The sequence below is a fragment of the Aquarana catesbeiana genome, linkage group LG01 (genome assembly GCF_042186555.1).
Source record: "Aquarana catesbeiana isolate 2022-GZ linkage group LG01, ASM4218655v1, whole genome shotgun sequence".
NCBI classification, from domain to species: Eukaryota; Metazoa; Chordata; class Amphibia; order Anura; family Ranidae; genus Aquarana; species Aquarana catesbeiana.
The window spans coordinates 479,808,796-479,830,271 of NC_133324.1; the positions used below are offsets into that span (position 1 = coordinate 479,808,796).

The 21,476-nt window shown below is 44.6% G+C and overlaps 1 protein-coding gene across 3 annotated transcripts in view; it reads left to right on the forward strand.

Annotated features, from left to right (window-relative positions):
* Positions 1–5,993: 5,993 nt before the first annotated feature.
* ZBTB5 (zinc finger and BTB domain containing 5) overlaps positions 5,994–21,476 on the forward strand; it is a 30,500-nt gene continuing 15,017 nt past the window's right edge. Inside the window, exons 1-2 of one of the 3 annotated variants that reach the window (XM_073591579.1) lie at positions 5,994–6,235; positions 18,939–19,134. Coding sequence is in view for 1 of the 3 variants with exons in the window: in XM_073591571.1 (XP_073447672.1) it covers positions 6,228–6,235 (8 nt within the window). In the remaining 2 variants the exon portion in view is untranslated. The remainder of the gene's footprint in view (positions 6,236–18,938; positions 19,135–21,476) is intronic. The other 2 variants (XM_073591587.1, XM_073591571.1) reach the window with 2 other exon arrangements.

A 21,476-nucleotide genomic window follows, 5' to 3' on the forward strand; every position in this document is an offset into this window, starting at 1 on the left:
GTCTGTCGTGAGTGCAACAGAGGATGCTCGGGATAGTTCATCCACAACTTTTTTCTTCTCCTGCTCATAAAGATCTGGCACAATCTTTTCGCTGAAGTGGGTGCGCGACGGGATGTTGTAACGTGGCTCAAGCACTTTCAGCATGTGTTTAAAGCCCTCGTTTTGCACAACCGAATATGGCCTCATGTCTGCACCTATAAACACACCGATGGCTTTTGTGATGGCTTTAGCCCGGTCTGATTGTGCAACAAGTGGCTGCGTAAATGCTGCGGTGATAAGCGGTTGTTGAGTTTTCAGTTTCACTCCTGTCAGTGAAACACCGGGGTGATGTCGCTTCAAATGCGTAGCCATGCTTGATGTGTTTCCAGTGTCATATGGCTTTCTTGTGCCACAGTGCCTACACGCCGTCACGGTTTTATCCACTAACCTCTTTCCTTCATCATCATATTTGACAGGGAAGCCAAAATGCTCCCATACAGGGGATTTCAATGACGTGGGGCGTTCAAGCTCCTCCGTTCCTCCGCTCGCCATGACCACACTGTGTGTGTGGACTGATTCCTTCCCCAAAGTAGAGGCAGGATGTGGAAGCGCTTCGGTAGCCTGGAGGACGTTCCAGGGGAGGACGAAACAGTGGGCAGTCGTTTGCCCGACTCGCCAGTCAGGGAAGGCAGGGGAGCTCACCTGGAAAAAAGGAAAGAAACTGCGCTAAGACCTAGAAGCGATCTTGTGCGGCCGAAAATCGCCTAAGACTCAGTGGAAGCAGCAATCCTTCTGCAAAACCCCAATACAAGGAAAAAAATATAGAAAAAATAGGATTGCGCTAAACGTAATATTACAATAGTGAACGACGTAAACACATGAATTGACGAGAACACCAAAAATATGAAAAATAATTAGAAAATTATATGGATAATCTAAAATTCAATTTGGATAAATGTGCAAAATGCAATTAATTGAATTTGCAAAAACCTGTGAAAATTCCACCACCATATAGTCCCCACTGTAATCCAGTTATCCACAATCTCCCCCACTGCTGCAATATCCACGTCATCTCCCCCACTGCTGTAATATCCACGTCATCTCCCCACTGTAATATCCACATCATCTCCCCCACTGTAATATCCACGTCATCTCCCCCACTGTAATATAGCCACATGTCCCCCACTGTAATATAGCCACATGTCCCCCACCGTAATATAGCCACATGTCCCCCACCGTAATATAGCCACATGTCCCCCACCGTAATATAGCCAGTCCACATGTCCCCCACTGTAATATAGCCAGTCCACATGTCCACCACTGTAATATAGCCACATGTCCCCCACTGTAATATAGCCACATGTCCCGCACTGTAATATAGCCACATGTCCCCCACCGTAATATAGCCACATGTCCCCCACTGTAATATAGCCACATGTCCCCCACCGTAATATAGCCACATGTCCCCCACCGTAATATAGCCACATGTCCCCCACCGTAATATAGCCACATGTCCCGCACTGTAATATAGCCACATGTCCCCCACTGTAATATAGCCACATGTCCCCCACCGTAATATAGCCACATGTCCCCCACCGTAATATAGCCACATGTCCCCCACTGTAATATAGCCACATGTCCCGCACTGTAATATAGCCACATGTCCCCCACCGTAATATAGCCACATGTCCCCCACTGTAATATAGCCAGTCCATGTCCCCCACTGTAATATAGCCAGTCCATGTCCCCCACTGTAATATAGCCAATCCATGTCCCCCACTGTAATATAGCCAATCCATGTCCCCCACTGTAATATAGCCAATCCATGTCCCCCCACTGTAATATAGACACAGACTTCCCACTGTATTAGTGCTGTGCCTGTTAGTCAGACTCATACCTTGCTTTAGAGAAGCCGCCAAACCCACGAGTTGGGGGCGGAGTGATGACGTCAGCACGATGCTCAGCGCCGCCGGGTGTACCAAGATGGCCGCGGCTCCAGAGCTAGGCCGAAGCCGCGGCCTTTCCTAAAACCCGAGGCCGCGGATCGCGGGTGTGCCGATCCGAACAGGTTGGCCCGTTCGGATCGCGGATCAGTGATGATCCGTTGTACCCCTAGTTTGCGCAAAAGTTATAGCGTCTACAAAATATGGGATAGTTTTATGGCATTTTTATTAATAATTTTTTTTTTTACTAGCAATGACAGTGATCAGCGATTTTTATCGTGACTGCGACATTATGGCGGACACGTCGGACAATTTTGACACATTTTTGGGACCATTGGCATTAATACAGCGATCAGTGCGATTAAAAATGCATTGATTACTGTAAAAATGTCACTGGCAGTGAAGGGGTTAACACTAGGGGGCAGTGAAGGGGTTAATGTGCATCCTAGTTCTGAAGGGGGATGGGGACTGTGCAGGGAAAGTAACAGATCGCTGTTTATACTCTGTATGAACAGATGATCTGTCAGTTCCCTGCTCAGAGAACCGGAAACTGTGTTTACACACATAGTTCCGGGTTCTCCGTGTGCGTCGGTCACTCACATCGGCTAGGGGAGCGCACGCGCCCCCTAGTGGCCACAGGGCGAAGCGACGTTACATAACGTCATTTCGCCCAGCCGTGCCATGCTGCCGCAGTGCAACTGCGGCGGCTGGTCGGCATGTGGTTAAAGGGCAACATACAGGTACGTTAATATGCCTGTATGTGCCATTCTGCCGATGTATATCGGCGTGAGCCGGTCGGCAAGTGGTTAAAAAAAGAGCAAGAATTCTTTGCTTGGCTAGAGATAAGTATGGAGTAGGCTCATCACTAAAAACAAAACCAAAGAAAATTCCCAGCTCAACTTACCGACCAGTCTGCAACCAACTTAATTATCCTAACAGTATGCATTAAAAGCAGGGGTTTCGTTTGCACACATTTGCAAATACATGTGTAAGTTGCAGAGCCACTTCACAGCACCATAGTATTATCTGCAGTCCTAACTCTATACATTTTTGAGAGCCTCCACAGTGGAAGCACGTGCATTCTAATGGATAGGCAGAGGGCAGGTGAGCCTGGAGGGAGCCCACCCCCCTTAAAGGCACAGGGGTGCACTGCACACCCAGCATATCAGGACTGCAGATAATAATGGGGTGATGTGAAGTGGCTCCGTAGCTTACGCATGTATTTCCAAATGTGTGCAAAAACTTAACTCATGTTTTTAATGCATACTGTTAGACAGTATAATCTGGTTGGTTGCAGACTGGTCGGTAAGTTGAGTTGGGAATTTTCTCTGGTTTTGTTTGACATGTGTCGCACTTCCATGTGCTATTTGCTGCAAAGGCCAGTTATAGGTGAGGGCAGTGGCCTTTGTACTGTTGGTGTATGCTCATCACTAGCTGTGATCATAGGATTTTACAGAGCAGGGTGGCTTGGCATACACTTGCAGTGTACAGGTTGGGAGAATAGGGAATAGGTTCAGGCCTCCTCCAAACTCACCCCTTTTTGAATATCAACGTTGTGAGGTGGGTCATTTACCACTAGGAGCGGCCGGTCCATAAGGGGCGCCGTCCCCCCTGGTTTGCATGCTGAGATGCCAGACTCACAGGTTTCTATGAGTTTTTTTGTTATTTTTCAAGCCACATGATTAGAGCCGGAGGCTGTAATTGGCTTGAAAAAGTTTGGGCTCAGGGGAGCAGAGCACTGCACCCCGAACCCACCCACTTGTGACACTAGTGAATCAATATTTGCTATTGTCTTTCTGCTTCTCCTCCTGGCCAATCAGGACAGGAGGCGGATCGGGTTGGCCTGGAGGAGAAGCTGAGGAAGACTGTGGGGTGAGTGCGGACTTCCCACCCCAAGAAAAAAGTTTAGCACCAGCTGCCACTGCTTGTAGCACATGTAAACAAAGGGGTGGGGTGCTGATGATGTCACCGCCCTTATAATGACACATACTCAATGACTTTGATGTTGGATAGAGGTGAGATTGGACGACACCTAAGCTCATCTCAAATTGGGAATATTGAAAAAGACAACTGACTCCGCGCCAATGGTGTCAATATTTTGGTAAATAAATAAGTGGATCATAAACATAAATTCAAACAGTGAAAAAGATAAATACACATAAATCAAGCTGCTCCCCAACTGGAACATAAATGATCAGATGGTAGATGGGTAGATAGGGGGTGCTAGAAACTAAGATATAATATTTGAAGTGCAGCAAAATTATGCTTAATTGAGTACCTTAATTAATAAAAGAAAATTAAATTAATATAAATATTGGCAATGGAGTTAGTGCATAACCAACCAAAACAGTACATTGATAACAATGCCAATGATAAATTATCACAATAACAGTGAATAATAATTCTAAAGTGAAGTGATCTCTTCCAAAACGTGCCAATTTCTTGCCGTTGGTATATAAAAAGTTCCGTCACCAAAAGAAAGAAGAAAATACACCTTGAAGTAATGGATATCTGCTTACCAGATACCAATGACCCCTTTAATTAAAAAGAGAGTCACTAGCGCTTGTGCAGGATTGTGCCTGATCACATGGACGGCTGGACACCTGGATGATGATTAAGGCATGAACCCCTCCGATCCCAATCGTTCAAGCAATGGATATATGGGGAACAAACAAAGAGCATGCCGCCCATTGATGCGGTGCGATAGGTCTCTGACACCAACCATACCCTGACATACGAGCAGCCCCAGTGCCGGGTAGGCACCCACAAATGTAAGCGGCCATTTGGCTTTTTAATGTTACCCTAATATTTTAATAAATGATTTTACACTATGGAGACTTTGTTTGTTCCCCATATATCCATTGCTTGAACGATTGGGATCGGAGGGGTTCATGCCTTAATCATCATCCAGGTGTCCAGCCGTCCATGTGATCAGGCACAATCCTGCATAAGCGCTAGTGACTCTCTTTTTAACTAAAGGGGTCATTGGTATCTGGTAAGCAGATATCCATTACTTCAAGGTGTATTTTCTTCTTTCTTTTGGTGACGGAACTTTTTATATATCAACGGCAAGAAATTGGCACATTTTGGAAGAGATCACTTCACTTTAGAATTATTATTCACTGTTATTGTGATAATTTATCATTGGCATTGTTATCAATGTACTGTTTTGGTTGGTTATGCACTAACTCCATTGCCAATATTTATATTAATTTAATTTTCTTTTATTAATTAAGGTACTCAATTAAGCATAATTTTGCTGCACTTCAAATATTATATCTTAGTTTCTAGCGCCCCCTATCTACCCATCTACAAATTGGGAATATCCCTTGTCTTCTAATGGCACATTTATTTATTGATTGCAGGAATTTGCGGATTCCACATAAGCTTACAATTGCAATGAAAGGAAAATACTATATTATTATTATTATACAGGATTTATATAGCACCAACAGTTTACGCAGCGCTTTACAATATAAAAAGGAGACAATACAGTTATAATGCAATAAAATACAAGAGGATTAAGAGGCCATTGGAAGTATGGCTCCTTATCCTGGTGAAGAAAAGCTCCTTTGTTCTAGATGAAGCTAGATAAAAATCTCCAGCAGCTCTCCTGCTCCTCTGCAGTGTAGATCAATACCCTTGCCAGCAGACTAGGATGAGGAGCTCTGTTTTGCTCTGCAGCATGTACAACTAGCCTAGGTGACAGGAGTGGGCGGGGTCAGCAGACGAAGGGGCGGGGTTAACAGCAGACAAAGAGGCGGGGCATGCCTCTCGGTTTACTCACAATCCCGCCATTGAATGGGGAAGCTCGTGCGTGTGTCATTGCTGCGCGGGCACGCGACTAGAACTTGGGCGGAGAAAGACACTTCTGAGAAGTGAATGGAAGGCTGTGTGTGTGTGTTATTCGCAGACACGACTTGTTCTCGTCTCACTGGCACAAATAACACGCCACATAAATACGACCGCAGGCAGCCACAGAAAGCGACCAATCACAGAGCCAGAGGTGGGGGGGGTGGCCAATCATAGCGCGGCGCTGGCAGTCAGCGCGGGGACTGTGAGAGGAGGTGACAGCCGTCTGCCAGTGTTCACTCTTCCCCCGCCCCCTCTGTCTGCTGTCTCCTCACCCGCCCCCCGGTCTGCTCGTCACGTCCGGTAGCCGGAGGAGGAGGCCAAGAGCACCAGCACCCCGGGGGAGCCGTCAGACACAAAGAGGCCGCTGTGTGACCGAGGCCTGGGGGCCAGGTGAGGGGAGAAGAGGCCGAGTGACAGCTCCCCCCTGCTCCGTGTGTTTCCAGTAGCCCTATGTACATGTATGTAGTGCATGCCTGTTTATGTCTGGGGTATCTTGTCACTGGGAAGGCCTTGAACAGTAAGGGGAGCCTGGGGTATCACCACATCTCATTACAGGAGGCCTGTGTGTGGTGGGAGAGGGTCACGTGTCATCCTGGATGGATGGGATACAATGGACTTCTCCTAATTCTACTTTATATCTGTGGAGAGGAAGAAATGTCCCCCCAATGAAAGCATTCTACATAGAAGTTTTCCTACACAGGTAGCAGTGGTACCCCCTGGCTCTAGGTTAGGGGGTGGGTAAGCTGTTGCAGAACTACAAGTCCCATCATGCCTCTGCGAGTCATGCTTGTGGCTATTAACCTTGCAGTGCATCATGGGACATGTAGTTCCACAACTAGAGGGCTGCACTTTGCTCACCCCTGTACTAGGTGATGCTTATCCCTGTTCAGAATACTCCTGCAGCCTTTGATACACTTAACAACATTAAGGATCCATTTATGGAAACGTTACATTTCTTTGTAGGTGCGTTGTCATGTGTCAACATACATTTCCAATGTTTTTAATTTTGTTAGGTTTAAAAGACCTTTGCCTGTGGTTTGTTAATACCTGTTGGTCTTCATTCACATGGGGGATACTAATGTGAAGGGCTGTGTTTACCCTCTCGGGGATGCTCGTGTCAGATGGTGTACGTTCAGGGCCATGGACCCACACAGATTGGGAGCTGTGTCTGTGCTGCTGCTGCTGCGTCCCAATTGACATTAAAAAGTTACTAAACCCACAACCGTAAAATCAGACTGTATATGCAGTAAAACATGCTTGTTATACTCACTGTGGGTTAATCCTCTGCATTGTGTAAAAAGGCTGTTCGATCCTGTCTCTATGATCCTCCCCTCCTCCAAATTTGCCCTAATAATGTCCTGATAACACAAACACAGAATGTTAGGCTGCACATACTCAGTTTGGTGTGTATTGTTACAGAGGTTGTTTTTTTTTTTTTTTTTTTTTGGGAGGATGCATGTAACCAGCACAGGGCCAATCAGCACTGTCCAGACAGAGGGTCGGGGGTCACGAGAGAAAGGGGGGAAAAAAGGGTGCACCAGTCATGTGCATTATCTTTTGGATAAAAATTTTAATGATAAAAAGGAACTACTCACAAGCAGTTGTAGAAGATGGCACAATGTAAAAATACACCAACTAGCAGCATGCGGTCTAAGATGAGCGGAACCTTCCAAAGGTCGTAGAGGAACTCGCAAGCATCACTACCAGCTGACACGTTTCGAAGGGAATGTCCCTTCTTCCTCAGAGCTCAGCCAGTGTATTTTTACATTGTGCCATCTTCTACAACTGCTTGTGAGTAGTTCCTTTTTATCATTTTTTTTCAATAAAATTTTTATCCCAAAGATAATGCACATGGCTGGTGCGCCCTTTTTTCCTTTCTCTCTTGTTGTCTATTAGTATTCCCCATCCTTGAGGACAGCAAGGCCTGTGTCTTTGCACTACTTGTCTGGTTATCCACTTGTGTGCAGGAGTGATTTCTTTCTCTGCAGAGGGTCAGGGGTGTTGCAGTCTCATAGGACAGTCAAAACTCCTCCTACAAGCTTTAACCAGTGCTTGGCTAGACACCGATAGAAGTCACAAGACTGCCATATACTGTACTGCTGATGAGAAAAGGTTATGAGCAGTTTATATTTACTAAAATAATTGCATTTCTATGTACTGTGGGAGATCAGATATGGTAAATGCAGGGTCCTGGGTTTAGTATGAATTTAACAGGACTACCTGCACTGGGATTGTCAGTATTCCCATCATGCATGTTCCCGGAACAGGCTCTTGAAGTAATGGGTGCTGCAGCAACAACCAGCTTGGAACATGCGCAGAATAGGATAAATATTTCCAGCGCGTTTCGGATCTTTAAAGTTCGAAAGTTTTTTTGTTTTTTTTTCTTTTAATTGAATAAAGATCACATTACAGCAAGGAAGTGCAATATTTCAGAACCGCACAGGACCCCTTTGTGATCACATGCCTGAGGAAGGGGTCCTTACGCAGCTCAGAAACATTTCACGTCCTAGCTATGATGTGATCCCCTTTCAATAAAAAAAAGAAAGTTTAGACTCTGTCTCATATCTGTGGTGTGCTGACAAGATATTTGCACTGTCTGCATGAGGATGCATGGAACACCTGTACATGCCCGTGTGGGTAAAAACCGGTGTATGCTTCATTATGTCTCATGTGAACGAGGCCTTAGCAATGTATCAAAGCCTTTTGATACACTGCCTTTGAACTCCAAGGGCCTATGCGCTAAAAGGCAGTTGTGTATTTTTCCAAAACGCACCTGAAATGCAAACAAATAATGTTATGACAAACCACAACACAAGCGTTTTAACATGTCTGAATATGTGTGTTCAAATGCAACAGTGTAAATGGGCTAGGGCCAAAACAACTAATCGATTAATTGACAACTAATAGATTATGAAAGTAGTTGACAACTATTTTCTTAATCGGTCAGCCGATTAGTTGGCCTGCATGCAGAATGCATTATTTGTTTACATATCAGGTAATACGGTGCAGCGAACTACAGCTCAGTAATCATCCGTACGTGTCAGTAAGTGCCTGAGAACTTGTGAATGTGTGAGGAGCAATGCCTCATGGGACATATGGTCCTGGGCAGGAAGTGAGTGGTTCTAAAGGTAGAAGTTTTCTTTACCTTGCTATAGGGGCACTCTGAAGGCAATAGGAGCCAGCAGCATTGGTGGGGGGACCCCAGAAGAGGAGAATCAGGGCTGCTCTGTGCATAACTATTACACAAAGCAGGTAAGTATAACATGTTTGTTTAAAAAAAAAAATATCTTTAACCAATTCTGGACAGCCCACTGCATGTTTTTTGGGTGCGTGCGGGCGCCACTTCTGCTGTGATTGGACACAGCGGGAGCCAATCAGTGGGTCCAGCAGCCACGATGGCCACTACGACCCGCAGCGGCCATCGTGGATTGTTCACAGGAGAGACAGAACAGTCGTCTGCCTGTGTAAATAAGTCAAACAGCGGATCTGTCAGGAAGGGAAAGAAAGATCTTTTGATTCAGCTAAGCTGAATCGCGGATTTCTCTTTTGCTTCAGTGTGACATTGCCCCACACAGTAAGCACCTCCCTAGGGAATATTTAAACCTTTGATTTAATTCCTTCCCTGCCAGTGTTATTTATACAGTAATCAGTGTGTTTTTATAGCAATGATCACTGTATTGGTGTCGCTGGTCCCCAAAAAGTGTCACTCACTGTCAGATTTGTCCACCGCAAAGTCGCTAAAAATCGCTGCCATTACTAGTAAAAACAATTTTAAAAAAATAAAGTCCCTAAATCTATTCCCTATGTAGACACTATAACTTTTGCACAAATCAATCAATATATGCTTATTGGGATTTTTTTTTTCAAAAAATATGTAGCAGAAACATATTGGCCTAAATTTATGAAGAAATTAAATTTTATTGGGAATGTCTTATAGCAGAAAGTAAAAAAATATTGTTTTTTATTTAAAATTTGTCTCTTTTTTTTTTGTTTATAGCTCAAAAAATAAAAAGTGCAGGGGCGATCAAATACCACCAAAAGAAAGCTCTATTTGTGGGAAAAAAAGGAAATCAATTTTATTTGGGTAAAGCGTCACATGACTGTGCAATTGTCAGTTAAAGCAATGCAGTGCCGTATCACAAAAATGGCCTGGTCAAAAAGTGGGTAAAACCTTCTGGAGCTGAAGTGGTTAAAGATTGTGCAGGGAAGATTAGCATCTGAACCCAGAGAAGCTGGAGGCTGATAGACTGGAGGTAATATAAGGCATTACAATTACATTTTAACCACTTCAACCCTGGAAGGTTTTACCCCCTTCCTTACCAGAGCACTTTTTACAATTTGGCACTGTGTCGCTTTTTTCCCCACAAATAGAGATTTCTTTTGGTCCTTATTGATCACCTCTATGGTTTTTATTTTTTGCGCTATAAACAACAAAAAAAGCGTAAATTTTGAAAAAAGTGTGTGTGTGTGTGTGTGTGTGTATGTATGTGTATATATATATATATATATATATATATATATATATTTTCTTACTAGTAATGGCGGGGGGTGATTAGCGATATTGCGACGAACAGATGGGACCACAGACAGTTATACAGCGATAAGTGCTATAAAAATGCACTGATTACTGTGTAAATGTCACTGGTAGGGAAGGGGTTAACACTAGGGGACGATCAAGGGGTTAAATGTGTGTTTACACACAAATCCCCGTGCACGCAATTGCGACCGCCGGCCACGCGCATCGGGTCCCCTGCTGTGCAGTGGGAGCCCTCTGGCGGCTCTTAAAGGAAACTTTGTAAGGGGCTTCGCGCAGGGGAGGCGGTTGGGAACCAGTTAAAGTAAACTCTTAACAGTATTGTGCTAGGGCTAGGGGTTCCTTGAGATGTGCTTGACCTTTTATTTGATGGTGGCTGCATCATTCCAGTATCAGTTGGCAAAGAAGCCAGCATCGTTGTCCATTTTTTTTTTTTTTTTAGCTGTCTGTAAGGATGGCACTGTGAACATCACTGCAAATATTGCTTTATTAATGCCAATGTAAGAGGCATTTTTACCATTGACCCCGATTCATTGGTTTTTGATGCGCTCAACAACTTTATGGGCCTATTTAGATCTATGTGTGTGCATAGCGGTGCATTTCTCAATAGCTGTTGCACTGTTGAATTCAGAATTTTAAGTGTATAAGGCAGGGCTAAAAGACATTGGCCAAGACTTGTTAATACCTGTTACTAGTACATCAAAAGCGTTCTGATGCACTCTCCTTGACCTCGAAGGACTTCCCAGTTCACTAAAAGGCATGGACATGTAATGTATTTTTCAAAATGCGCTGAGGTGCGAACAAACACGATTATGATGAACCACGACACGTGTGCGTTCAGATGCAACAGTAAATGGGCCCTTAAGATTTTTTGTTGTTAATGTAAATTATCAATATTTATGTGTAGACCAGCCATTCTCAACTAGGGTTCCTCCAGAGGTTCCTTGAGCTCCCACATGATGTTGCCTGCATTGTTCCAGGACCAATGCTACTTGGAAAATCAATTAGTATGACACCAATGATGTTTTTAAACCCCTTTCACACTTGGGTGCTTTTCAGGCGTTTTAGCGCTAAAAATAGTTTTTGAAAAGTGCCTCTGATGCCTCCCCAGTGTGAAAGCCCAAGTGCTTTCACACTGGGGCGGCGTGCTTGCAGGAAGGGAAAAAAGTCCTGTAAGCAGCATCTTTGGGGCGGTTTGGGAGTGGTTCTGTTGATATGTGCTTGCGCAGAACGGAACGGCACTCCAGCTGATTTCCCGATCAGCTGGAGTGACATCACCATAGTGCATGCGCACACCGTAAGAGCCTTTTTTTTGACGGGAGATACCATTTCTCGGGCACAATTTAATGCTATAAAAACAGCAGAGTGACATTGTATTTGTCATTTTATGCCTCGCTGTTGCACCATGGGTTTACAGCGATGCACAATCTGACATCTATGATGTCCCTCCGCTCTTTGCATAGCTTTCAATTGTGCCCGTGAAATGGTATCTTCCATCAGAAAACCCTCCTACGGTGTGCGCATGCTGACGTCACTCCAGCTGATCGGCAAATCAGCTAGAGTGCCCTTCCATTCTGCGCATGCGCGGGCACTTTTCGATAGAACACCGGCAATAGACCCATTCAAATCGTTTCAACTCAAGTTGCAGCGACTTTGAAAAAGGTTCCTGTACTGCTTTTTTGCGACTTGAATTGACTTTTGTTAAATGAAGCCGCAATGAAATTGGAGATCCAAATGAAGCAGCGTGATATCAAACCAGGGCTAAGTTTCATTATAGGATAGCTGGAATTCTACTTGAAGATAACTTATCACTTTGAATAGTTTTCTTGGCCAAGCTGTCCCAAACTATTTCCATTATGGAACGATGTTGTTGCTGTGTGTGTTGTAATGGACTGTAATGTCATTAGTTACATAGAGTAAGTGGTGCTGTGTTCCAGTAGCATACAGACAACTTCCCTTCTGCTCCTTGTTATAAAGAGAGTCAGACTTAGTGCTTTTCTAACATTCAGGAGAAGCCTTTTATTTTTATCAATAAATACAAGGCTTCCCCTGACTGAGGTGGAGAGGGGGCAGATGACAGCATGATTTCCACCTCAGCCAATCAGAAGAAGCCTTGTTTTCATTGATACAAATACAAGCCATCTTCTTAATGGTGGAGAAGCACTAAAGCCAGCCATACATGGGTCGAAAGTCGTCTGGTTGCCGACTATCGAGCCATGTATGGGCAGGCTGATTGTACCCAAGTTGATCCATCGATTGACTTGAGTACAACCAGGCTGTTGGATTTTTGGCATGCGATTACTGCCAGAAACTAGCTATAGGATCCCTGCGCCTTTCCAGCTGGAAGTAGACAGGAAGTAGCTTGTACTGCTGCTGAAAAACAGGACCATTTGTAGATACAGCCACAACAATATATTACAGTGTATGCAGCAGTCACGTCACTGGCCTAAATAAACTTTTTAAAGAGATATTAAAGATAAATTGAAATTGTATTAAAGGATATGTTCACCTTTTGTAACGTCCACTATCCAGGGTGTAACACTAAATGAGCAGCCCCTGCAACTCCGAGTCCCCTTTGTGACAGCAGGCCAGGGATCCTCTCCTCACACCTGATGTCACAAAAAATGCAACTGTGCGGGGCTCTGCTTCATTCACAGAGTTCTGTGAATGGGAGAACTACAACTACCATCAGCCTTCGTTGCTCTCCATTTGTAGTTCCCAATGAACTACCAGGGCGCTGATGAGCACACTAGTTGTTCATTGATTCTTCCTGTTATTCAGTAACTGCCTGCCTGTACAAGGTACGTGCAGACAGCTATACTGACAGTCTGCAGGAGCCTGAGATTGCACCCGTGATCTGCTTATCCTGGGTGCAATGCTTTACAGGCTAATAATAATATTAATAATAATAAAAAAAGAGTGCATTTTTTCTTCACCTGTAAAAAGATATGCATTTATTACTTTTTTAAAAGGGCGAACTTAACTTAGAGCCGAAATTCAACCTTCAGTCAGGCAAAGGCAGTGATCCAACAGCACCCAAAATTGCAGTAAAAGTAGATTCTTTAAAGTGATTGTAAAGGCTCGTTACAGGGGGCACCCAAGCCAAGTCAGAGCTCCGTGTGTCCATTCAGACACGGAGCCCCGACTTGGCCCTGCCCCCTCTCCCCCCTGATTGGCTGGCTGACTGACTGCCACAGGAGCCAATGGCGCCGCTGCTCTCTCAGCCAATCAGGAGGAGTGTCCTGGATGACGGACGGGATCGTGGACATCGCTGGAGAGAGAAGGGGCTCAGGTAGATCATTAGGGGGGTGCTGGGGGGGCTGCTACACCCAGAAGGGTTTTATCTTAATGCATAGAATGCATTAAGATAAAAACCTGGCTTCCTTTACAACTCCTTTAAATAACTGCCAATATGGTTCTATTTATAAACATTATTAAAGATGGTTGTTGAGTCTAAGATAATATTTGGATCCCATGGATAATCATGTTTGCTGTCTTTTGTTAAGTTTATTTAGTAGTTTTGTCAGAGTTTTAAAGCGGAGTTCCACCCATATAAAAGTCAGCAGCTGCAAAAAGTGTAGCTGCTGACTTTTAATAATCGGACACTCACCTGTCCCACGGTCCAGCGATGCGAACAAAGCCTCACTCCTATCCCCCTCCTCTCGTCGGCGCCGGAATTGTGACTGTGGGCGCCCGGCTGTGGCTTCACAGCCGGGCACGCGCTGCGCATGCATGAGCCACGCTGCGTGCTATGATTGGCCGGGCAATCTTCTGGGACCTGTGACGTGCCCCAGAAGATTGGAGGGAGGGAGGGGAGGGGGGGGGGGGGAGGTGAACTTCTGTGTGTAAATAAATAATCCAGGCAGTCTGCCAAGTTTTCAACAATGCTTAAATGCAGGAAGTTTAACCACTTAAAGTCTAAATCTTTTTCTGACACTTCTTTCTTAAGTTAAAATCAATATTTTTTTGCTAGAAAATTACTTGGAACCCCCAAACATTATATATATTTTAGCAGAGACTATAGGGAATAAAATGGCAATTGCTGCAATATTTTATGTCACACTGTATTTGCCCAGCGGTCTTTCAAATGCAATTTTTTGGGAAAAAATACACTTCAATAAATAAAAAAAAAAAAAGTAACTTTAGCCCAATTTTTTTTGTTTTAATGTGAAAGATGATGTTACGCCGCAAGAATCGTGAGAGAATCGTGATCTATCTCCTAAGCAAAAAAATTGTGATTCTCATTTTAGCCAGAATCGTGCAGCTCTAACGTTAATGCACAGCTCGCTTTGTGTTGTGGTGCACTGTGTGGGTTTGTTGGGGTGGCACCTCAATGGACATATGTGTAGTATCTGTGTTTTGTGGTGCTTGGCCTTGAGAAAAACTGTTCCGGTGCGTTAAACCAAACTCCAGGAAACTCAAAAATGCTCCCTTGTTGTGGATCTGCACCCACAGTGCATGCGGTTACCTACTTGTTTAGGCCTAGTAGGGATCACTTACCCAATCCTCCGCTATGCTGCTAGACCGGTTCCCACAAGGTCTTCTCCCCATACTCAAGCAGTCTAATTTCCTGACATCAAAACTGATGCAGGATTCATAGTCCAGCATTGGACATGAAAACAATGAGGGACAGTCGACTGCCAGTGGAACAAAGGATCCGGTAAGCAAAACAGTTTTTACTTCTCTTGACTTAAGCAAGCAGTTAAAGTGTTATGCCGCGTACACACGGTCGGACTTTTCGTCTACAAAAGTCCAACGGACGCTGACGGACTAAAGCTGGCTGGTAATCCGATCGTGTGTGGGCTTCTCCGGACTTTCAACGGACTTTTTTAGCCTAAAATCCGACGGACTTTAGATTTGAAGCATGCTTCAAATCTTTACGTCGTAAGTACGACGGACCCCGAAGTCCGCTCGTCTGTATGCTAGTCCGACGGACAAAAACCCATGCTAGGGCAGCTATTGGCTACCGGCTATGAACTTCCTTATTTTAGTCCGGTGTACGTCATCACGTACGAATCCGTCGGACTTTTGTGTGGTCGTGTGTAGGCAAGTCCGTTCGTTAGAAAGTCTGCTGCAAGTCCGCTGAAAGTCCGCCGGAAGTCTGTCGGACAGGCTGTCGGACTTTTGTAGACGAAAAGTCCGACCGTGTGTACGCGGCATTAGAAAGCCACAATGAAATTGGAGATCCAAATGAAGCAGAGTGATTTCAAAGCCGCACTGGTGTGAACCAGGGCTAAGTCTTATGATGGGTTATCTTCAAGTAGAATTCCAGCTATTCTATCACTTTGAGCAGTTTTGCAGGTTTATGCCATAATGTGATAGTGTGCACCGCATATTATGGCACATTTGCCTTTCAAACGAAGCCCTCAAGCACTGAGCTGCCACTTATGTTACCATTTATGCCAAGCCACCTGCTTGGCATAGATGGTCTGTTTTATTAGGCTGCCTAAACTCCGCTCATGTAAATAGGCAACGCATTTTGCCATAAAGTTATTTATTTGTTGGCTACCCGCCAGGAATATGTTGGTGTGTGCAACAGGAATCTTGGGAGTACTCCTGTAATATGAACTATACAGCTGTGGCCAAAAGTTATGAGAATGACACAAATATTCATTTTCACAAAGTCTGCTGCTTCAGTGTGTTTGGATCTTTTTGTCAGATGTTACTATGGTATACTGAAATACAAATACTGAAGTACAATTACAAGCATTAGTGTCAAGGCTTTTATTGACCATTACATTGAGTTTATGCAAAGCATCAACTTCTGGGTTACATCCTGACTGATGGCAGCCCATTCTTGCATAATCAATATTTAGAGTTTGTCAGAATTTGTGGGGGTTTTTTTTTTTTTTGTTCACCTGCCTCTTGAGAATTGACCACAAGTCCTCAATGGGATTAAGGTCTGGGGAGTTTCCTGGCCATGGACCCAAAAATTTGTTACCCAAGCCACATATCACTTTTGCCTTATGGCAAGGTGCTCCATCATGCTGGAAAAGGCATTGTTCATCACCAAACTGTTCTTGGATGGTTGGGAGAAGTTGCTCTTTGGGAATGTTTTTGTACCATTCGTCATGACTGTGTGTTCTTAGGCAAAATTGTGAGTGAGCCCACTCCCTTGGCTGAGAAGCAACCCCACACATGAATGGTCTCAGGATGCTTTACTGCTGGCATGACACAGGGCTGATGGTAGCGCTCACCTTTTGTTCTCTGGACAAGGTTTTTTCCGGATGCCCCAAACAATTGGAAAGGGGATTCATCAGAGAAAATTACTTTTCCCCCAGTCCAATCACTGTACCTTTTTGCAGAATATCAGTCTGTCCCTAATGTTTTTTCCTGGAGAGAAGTGGCTTCTTTGCTGCTTTTCTTGACACCAGGCCATCCTCAAAGTCTTTGCCTCGCTGTGCGTACAGATGCACTCGCAACTGCCTGCTGCCATTCTTGAGCAAGCTCTGCACTGGGGGTGCCCCAATACCGCAGCTGAATCAACTGTAGGAGACGGTCCTGGCGCTTGCTGGACTTTCTTGGGCGCCCTGAAGCCTTCTTTTTGGGTACAGCGTCGCACCACCGCACAATTGTCAATTAAAGCGACGCAGTGCCATATCGCAAAAAATGGCCTGGTCATTTAGCAGCCAAATCTTCTGGGGCTGAAGTGGTTAACAATACTTAAAGTGAAACAATAAAAATGAAATATTCCTTTAAATATCGTGCCTGGGGGGTGTCCTTAGTATGCCTGTAAAGTAGCACATCTTTCAGTGCCACAGCAAAATGACATTTCTAAAGGAAAAAAATGTAATTTAAAACTGCTCGTGGCTGTAATGAATTGTCGGATCCTGACAATACAGATAAAAAAATAACTGAAAAAACGGCATGGGTCCCCCCCCACCCCCCCAAAAAAAAAAAAAAAAAATTCCGTAGCCCCCCCCCCCCCCAAATCTGCCTGGTATGGATTTTAAGGGGAACCCCAAGCCAAAATGTAAAAAAATGTCATGGGGTCCCCCCAAAATCCATACCAGACCCTTATCTGAGCACACAACCTGGCAGGCCGTAGGAAAAGGGGGGGGGGGGACGAGAGAGCTCCCCCTCCTGAACCGTACGAGGCCACATGCTCTCAACATGGGAAGGGTGCTTTGGATTCCCCCCCAAAGCACCTTGTCCCCATGTCCAAAACCCTTGCCCAGTGGTTGTTAGGGTCTGTGGGCGGGCTTATCTGAATCTGGAAGCCCCCTTTAAGAAGGGGATCCCCAGATCCCGCCCCTCCCATGTGAATGGGTATATTGTACCCCTACACATTCACAAAAAAAAAGTGTCAAATGGTGAAAACGGAAAAAACTGCCTCCATGGGAGGCTCCCGCTGACTGCAGGCTTTCCACATTGACAGCTATTATATAGTTGAGGGCAGGGCCACCCAGTGACGTAAACTGGTGACCTTGCCCCTTCTGACATCATGCGACATCACGTAACCTCGGGGGGACGACCCGTTTACGGAACTCGTCGGACTTGTGATCGAAGATGAATGGACATCGTGGGGCTTTTTTTTTTTGGTGAATGTTTAGGGGTACAATGTACCCGATACCCATTCACATGGGGGGGGTGGGATCTGGGGGTCCCCTTGTTCCAGATTACGATAAGTCCCCTGCCCGCAGACCCCCACAACCACCAGGCAAGGGTTGTGGGGATGAGGCCCTTGTCTCCAACGTGGGGACAAGGTGCTTTGGGGGGGGACCCCAAAGTACCCTCTCCATGTTGAGGGCATGTGGCCTGGTACGGTTCGGGGGGGGCGCTCTCTTGTCCCCCCACCCCCCTCTTTTCCTGCAGCCTGACAGGGTGCGTGCTTGGATAAGGGTCTGGTATGGATTTGGGGGGGGCGGGCTACGCCTTTTTTTTGTTTTTGTTTTTTTTTATTTTGGCTCGGGGTATCGGTATTCGGCAAACATCGAGCTCATCCCTAATAAAGATGAAGACAGCAGATATACATGTAAAACATATGTAGGGAGATTTGTTTAATTTCTGTGTATCATCTGAGGCTGTTCACTACACTGGGTATATGTGAAGGTTTACATTCACTTTAAGCTGCCGATACACAGGTTTTCATCGTTTATGATGCCATCACAACAAATGTCAGATATGTGTTTTTTTTTTTATTAGTTTTGTGTAAATGTACAAAGCTAGACATTGCAAAAAAGCTTCTGCAAGGAAATTGAAAATACTGCGAAAAGTCTTAAGGTGCCTTGTAACAGAAATAACTGTACAGAGTGGCGACAGCCAATAGTGCCATCAATAAGGTTCTCTGTAGATTTACAGATTAACTTCTGTGGTTACTACTCGTTCTAATTACTGCCAGTAGTAGTGGGCCTGAGGCAGGGAAAGGGGAGATCAGAGCAGCATTAATGGAAGCTTTGCATTACACAGGAACTCAGGGTACTTTACAAGAAACCAGAGCTGGTTATGCAAGCACCCGCAGATACCCACTACTAAGTAATGAGCAAAGTTTTAACTCCAAGTTTGTTTTTTGGTGGTGCACCAAATGTATTTCAACCCAAGAACAAAATGTAATATATTCCTTAGCTATTTTGATGGAATTTGTCTTTATTTTCACTTATCTTGCCAATAATGCTCTTCTGTCCTAGGATAACAACACTTACTGTACTGTATGCATGAAGGAGCAGCCTTTGCACCCTAGAACTGGAAGTTTGTTAGGACTACAGAATGCATCGACAACATGAGGGGCTGTTCTGTAGTTCATAGGAGAACTGGACAAGGCAGATAACACTGCAGAGAGCATAGAAAGTGAAAACTCACTGGATTTCTGGCAGGATCAAAAGGGTATTGTTTTTGTTTTTTTTTTTACAGCTGTTTCATCGAACCAATGAAAAAAAAATGGCTACAGAATCTAGTTCTACTTATCTGGAGGAAATGAGGAACACATCTGATTAGAGCAAAACAAGGGCTTCTTGTAGTGGGGGGAAAAAATTTTAAGCTAACCTGAAAACAGGTTGTAAACAATGGGGTTTATTTACTAAAGCTGGAGACTGCAAAATCAGACTCGCTTCTGTATAGAAATCAATCAGCTTCCAGGTTTTATTGCTAAAGCTTAATTGATGTGGTTTGCATTAGGATTCAACCGATATTGTTTTTTCAGGGCCGATACGATACAGATTTTTTTTTTTCCGCCACCTTCAGGCCAATATCACGTGCCGATGTTTTGTACACAAGTTTTGATTTTTACACCGTCCTTTTTTAATTAATTTATTTTTTTATCACTTTTATTGCTGTCATAAAGAATGTAACATCTTTGTGACAGTAATAGGCAGTGAGAGGTACTCTTTATGGAGGGATCTGGGGAACATAAGACCCCAAAACCCTCCACTGCACTTGAAAGTATTCAAAACAGCAACTTGAAGTAATATTGGTACATTTCTGGCCGATACCGATACTTTGAAAAATGTGAATATTGGCCCCTGATAATCGGTTGACCCCTAGTTTACATATTCTGGGGGGCCAAAATCATGCTGGAATCGCACCAATGTAGTACAGGAACCTTTTTCAAAATCACACTATGCTGAGCTGCATTGATGTGAACAGGCACTATTGAAGACAATGCAATTTCCTTTGTTGTGTGATTCCGTGTGACTCAAGTTGCATCTGAAATCGCAGTAGTGTGAACAAAGCCTAAAGCTTTATTCAGGAGAAAAAAAATAATTTTCTAGTAAAGGCAGATTTCCTGGTCTACATACTTGATTCAGGCCAGTGACCTAAAGCGGAGGTCTGTCCCACCCCTGCACAAAATTTAAAGCCAGCAGCTACAAATACTGCAGCTGCTGACTTCTATTAATAGGACACTGGAGTCCAGCGACGTCGGCTCCACAGCTGATGTTTCCATCAGCTGTTGGGTGCTGCCGCCATTGCTGGTAGGGGAACCCGGTAGTGAAGCATTACAGCTTCACGCCGGGTCCCTACTGGCCCAGCGGAGGAGGGAGCCGAGCTTCTGACGTAATACACCACGGCCCGGTCTCCCGGAAGTGGGGACAGGGTACCTGTCAAACACAGGTATACGCTCCCCCCTCCCGAAAGGTGTCAAATGTGGCACCGGAGGGGGGGATGAGACAAATGAGCGGAAGCTCCACTTTTGGGTGGAACTCCGCTTTAAAGTATTAAATCCTTTGGCTCAGCATAACAACCAGCATTTTCAAAAGTAGAGTTCAGCAACAGTAGTAAATTATTATGTATTGTAGATAATGTATTGTATCAATGAAGATTTATTTTACAGTGCTGTGAGGTATTGTAAAGCTCTGACATGACTAGGCATGATGGGAATTGTAGTTCCTGAACAACCAGAGTTCCATAGTTTGGAGACCCCTGGTCTAGCGGATCGGCAGTTTTACATCCGACCGCCCATAGAGGAGAGCACCCATAAGTGGAACGAACACAGACCAGCCAGCCGCCTGCTCAAGGGATCAGTGAATAGAGCTCCCACTGAGCAAGGAGACTCCTGGCGGAGTCTAACCTGGGTGGAAGGGCCTAAAGCTCTGTGCTCTAGCTGTGCAGTGTGTGACATCAGATCCCTGCCTTCGAATGCTGAGAAAAAGCCTTTTATCTGTGTGCTTTAAATACATCTGATGGAGAGAGGGCTGTTTATTTTTTTATTAGAACCTCAAGATCTTTACTGGACCCATAACCAGATCCCTGTGTAGTCAAGTAAGAATATTTCTAAAGCCCTTTGGGCCAGTGTCGACACCCTGAAATCCTCAAAAGGACAACAGTGGAGGGGACAAATGTGGACCAACATCAAGTAGACAACAAGGCTTCTACCTATATTTATCAGTATATGGTCATGTTACACTTGGCTGATTCATTTATGTCTAGCTCATATAATTATGTATCAGTAATTTTTAAAAGCCCTGCTTAAAAACAGGTGCTGAGTATTTACATCCTTCATGGGGAGGCTTTGCACCAATCATATGGCGGACTCATCCACCTGGGTGATTGCATCTCCCCTCCTATTGGGCACCGCGTGACGTTGGTGGTTACCCAACGCCTGTCCACTGAGTATTTATACTCCACTCATTGTGTTCACACAACCAGCCACAAGGAGTGTATGGACACTGCACCATTGATTTAGAAATCAAGGTAATGTTTTTTTTTTTTTTTTTTTTTCTGGCTTTCCA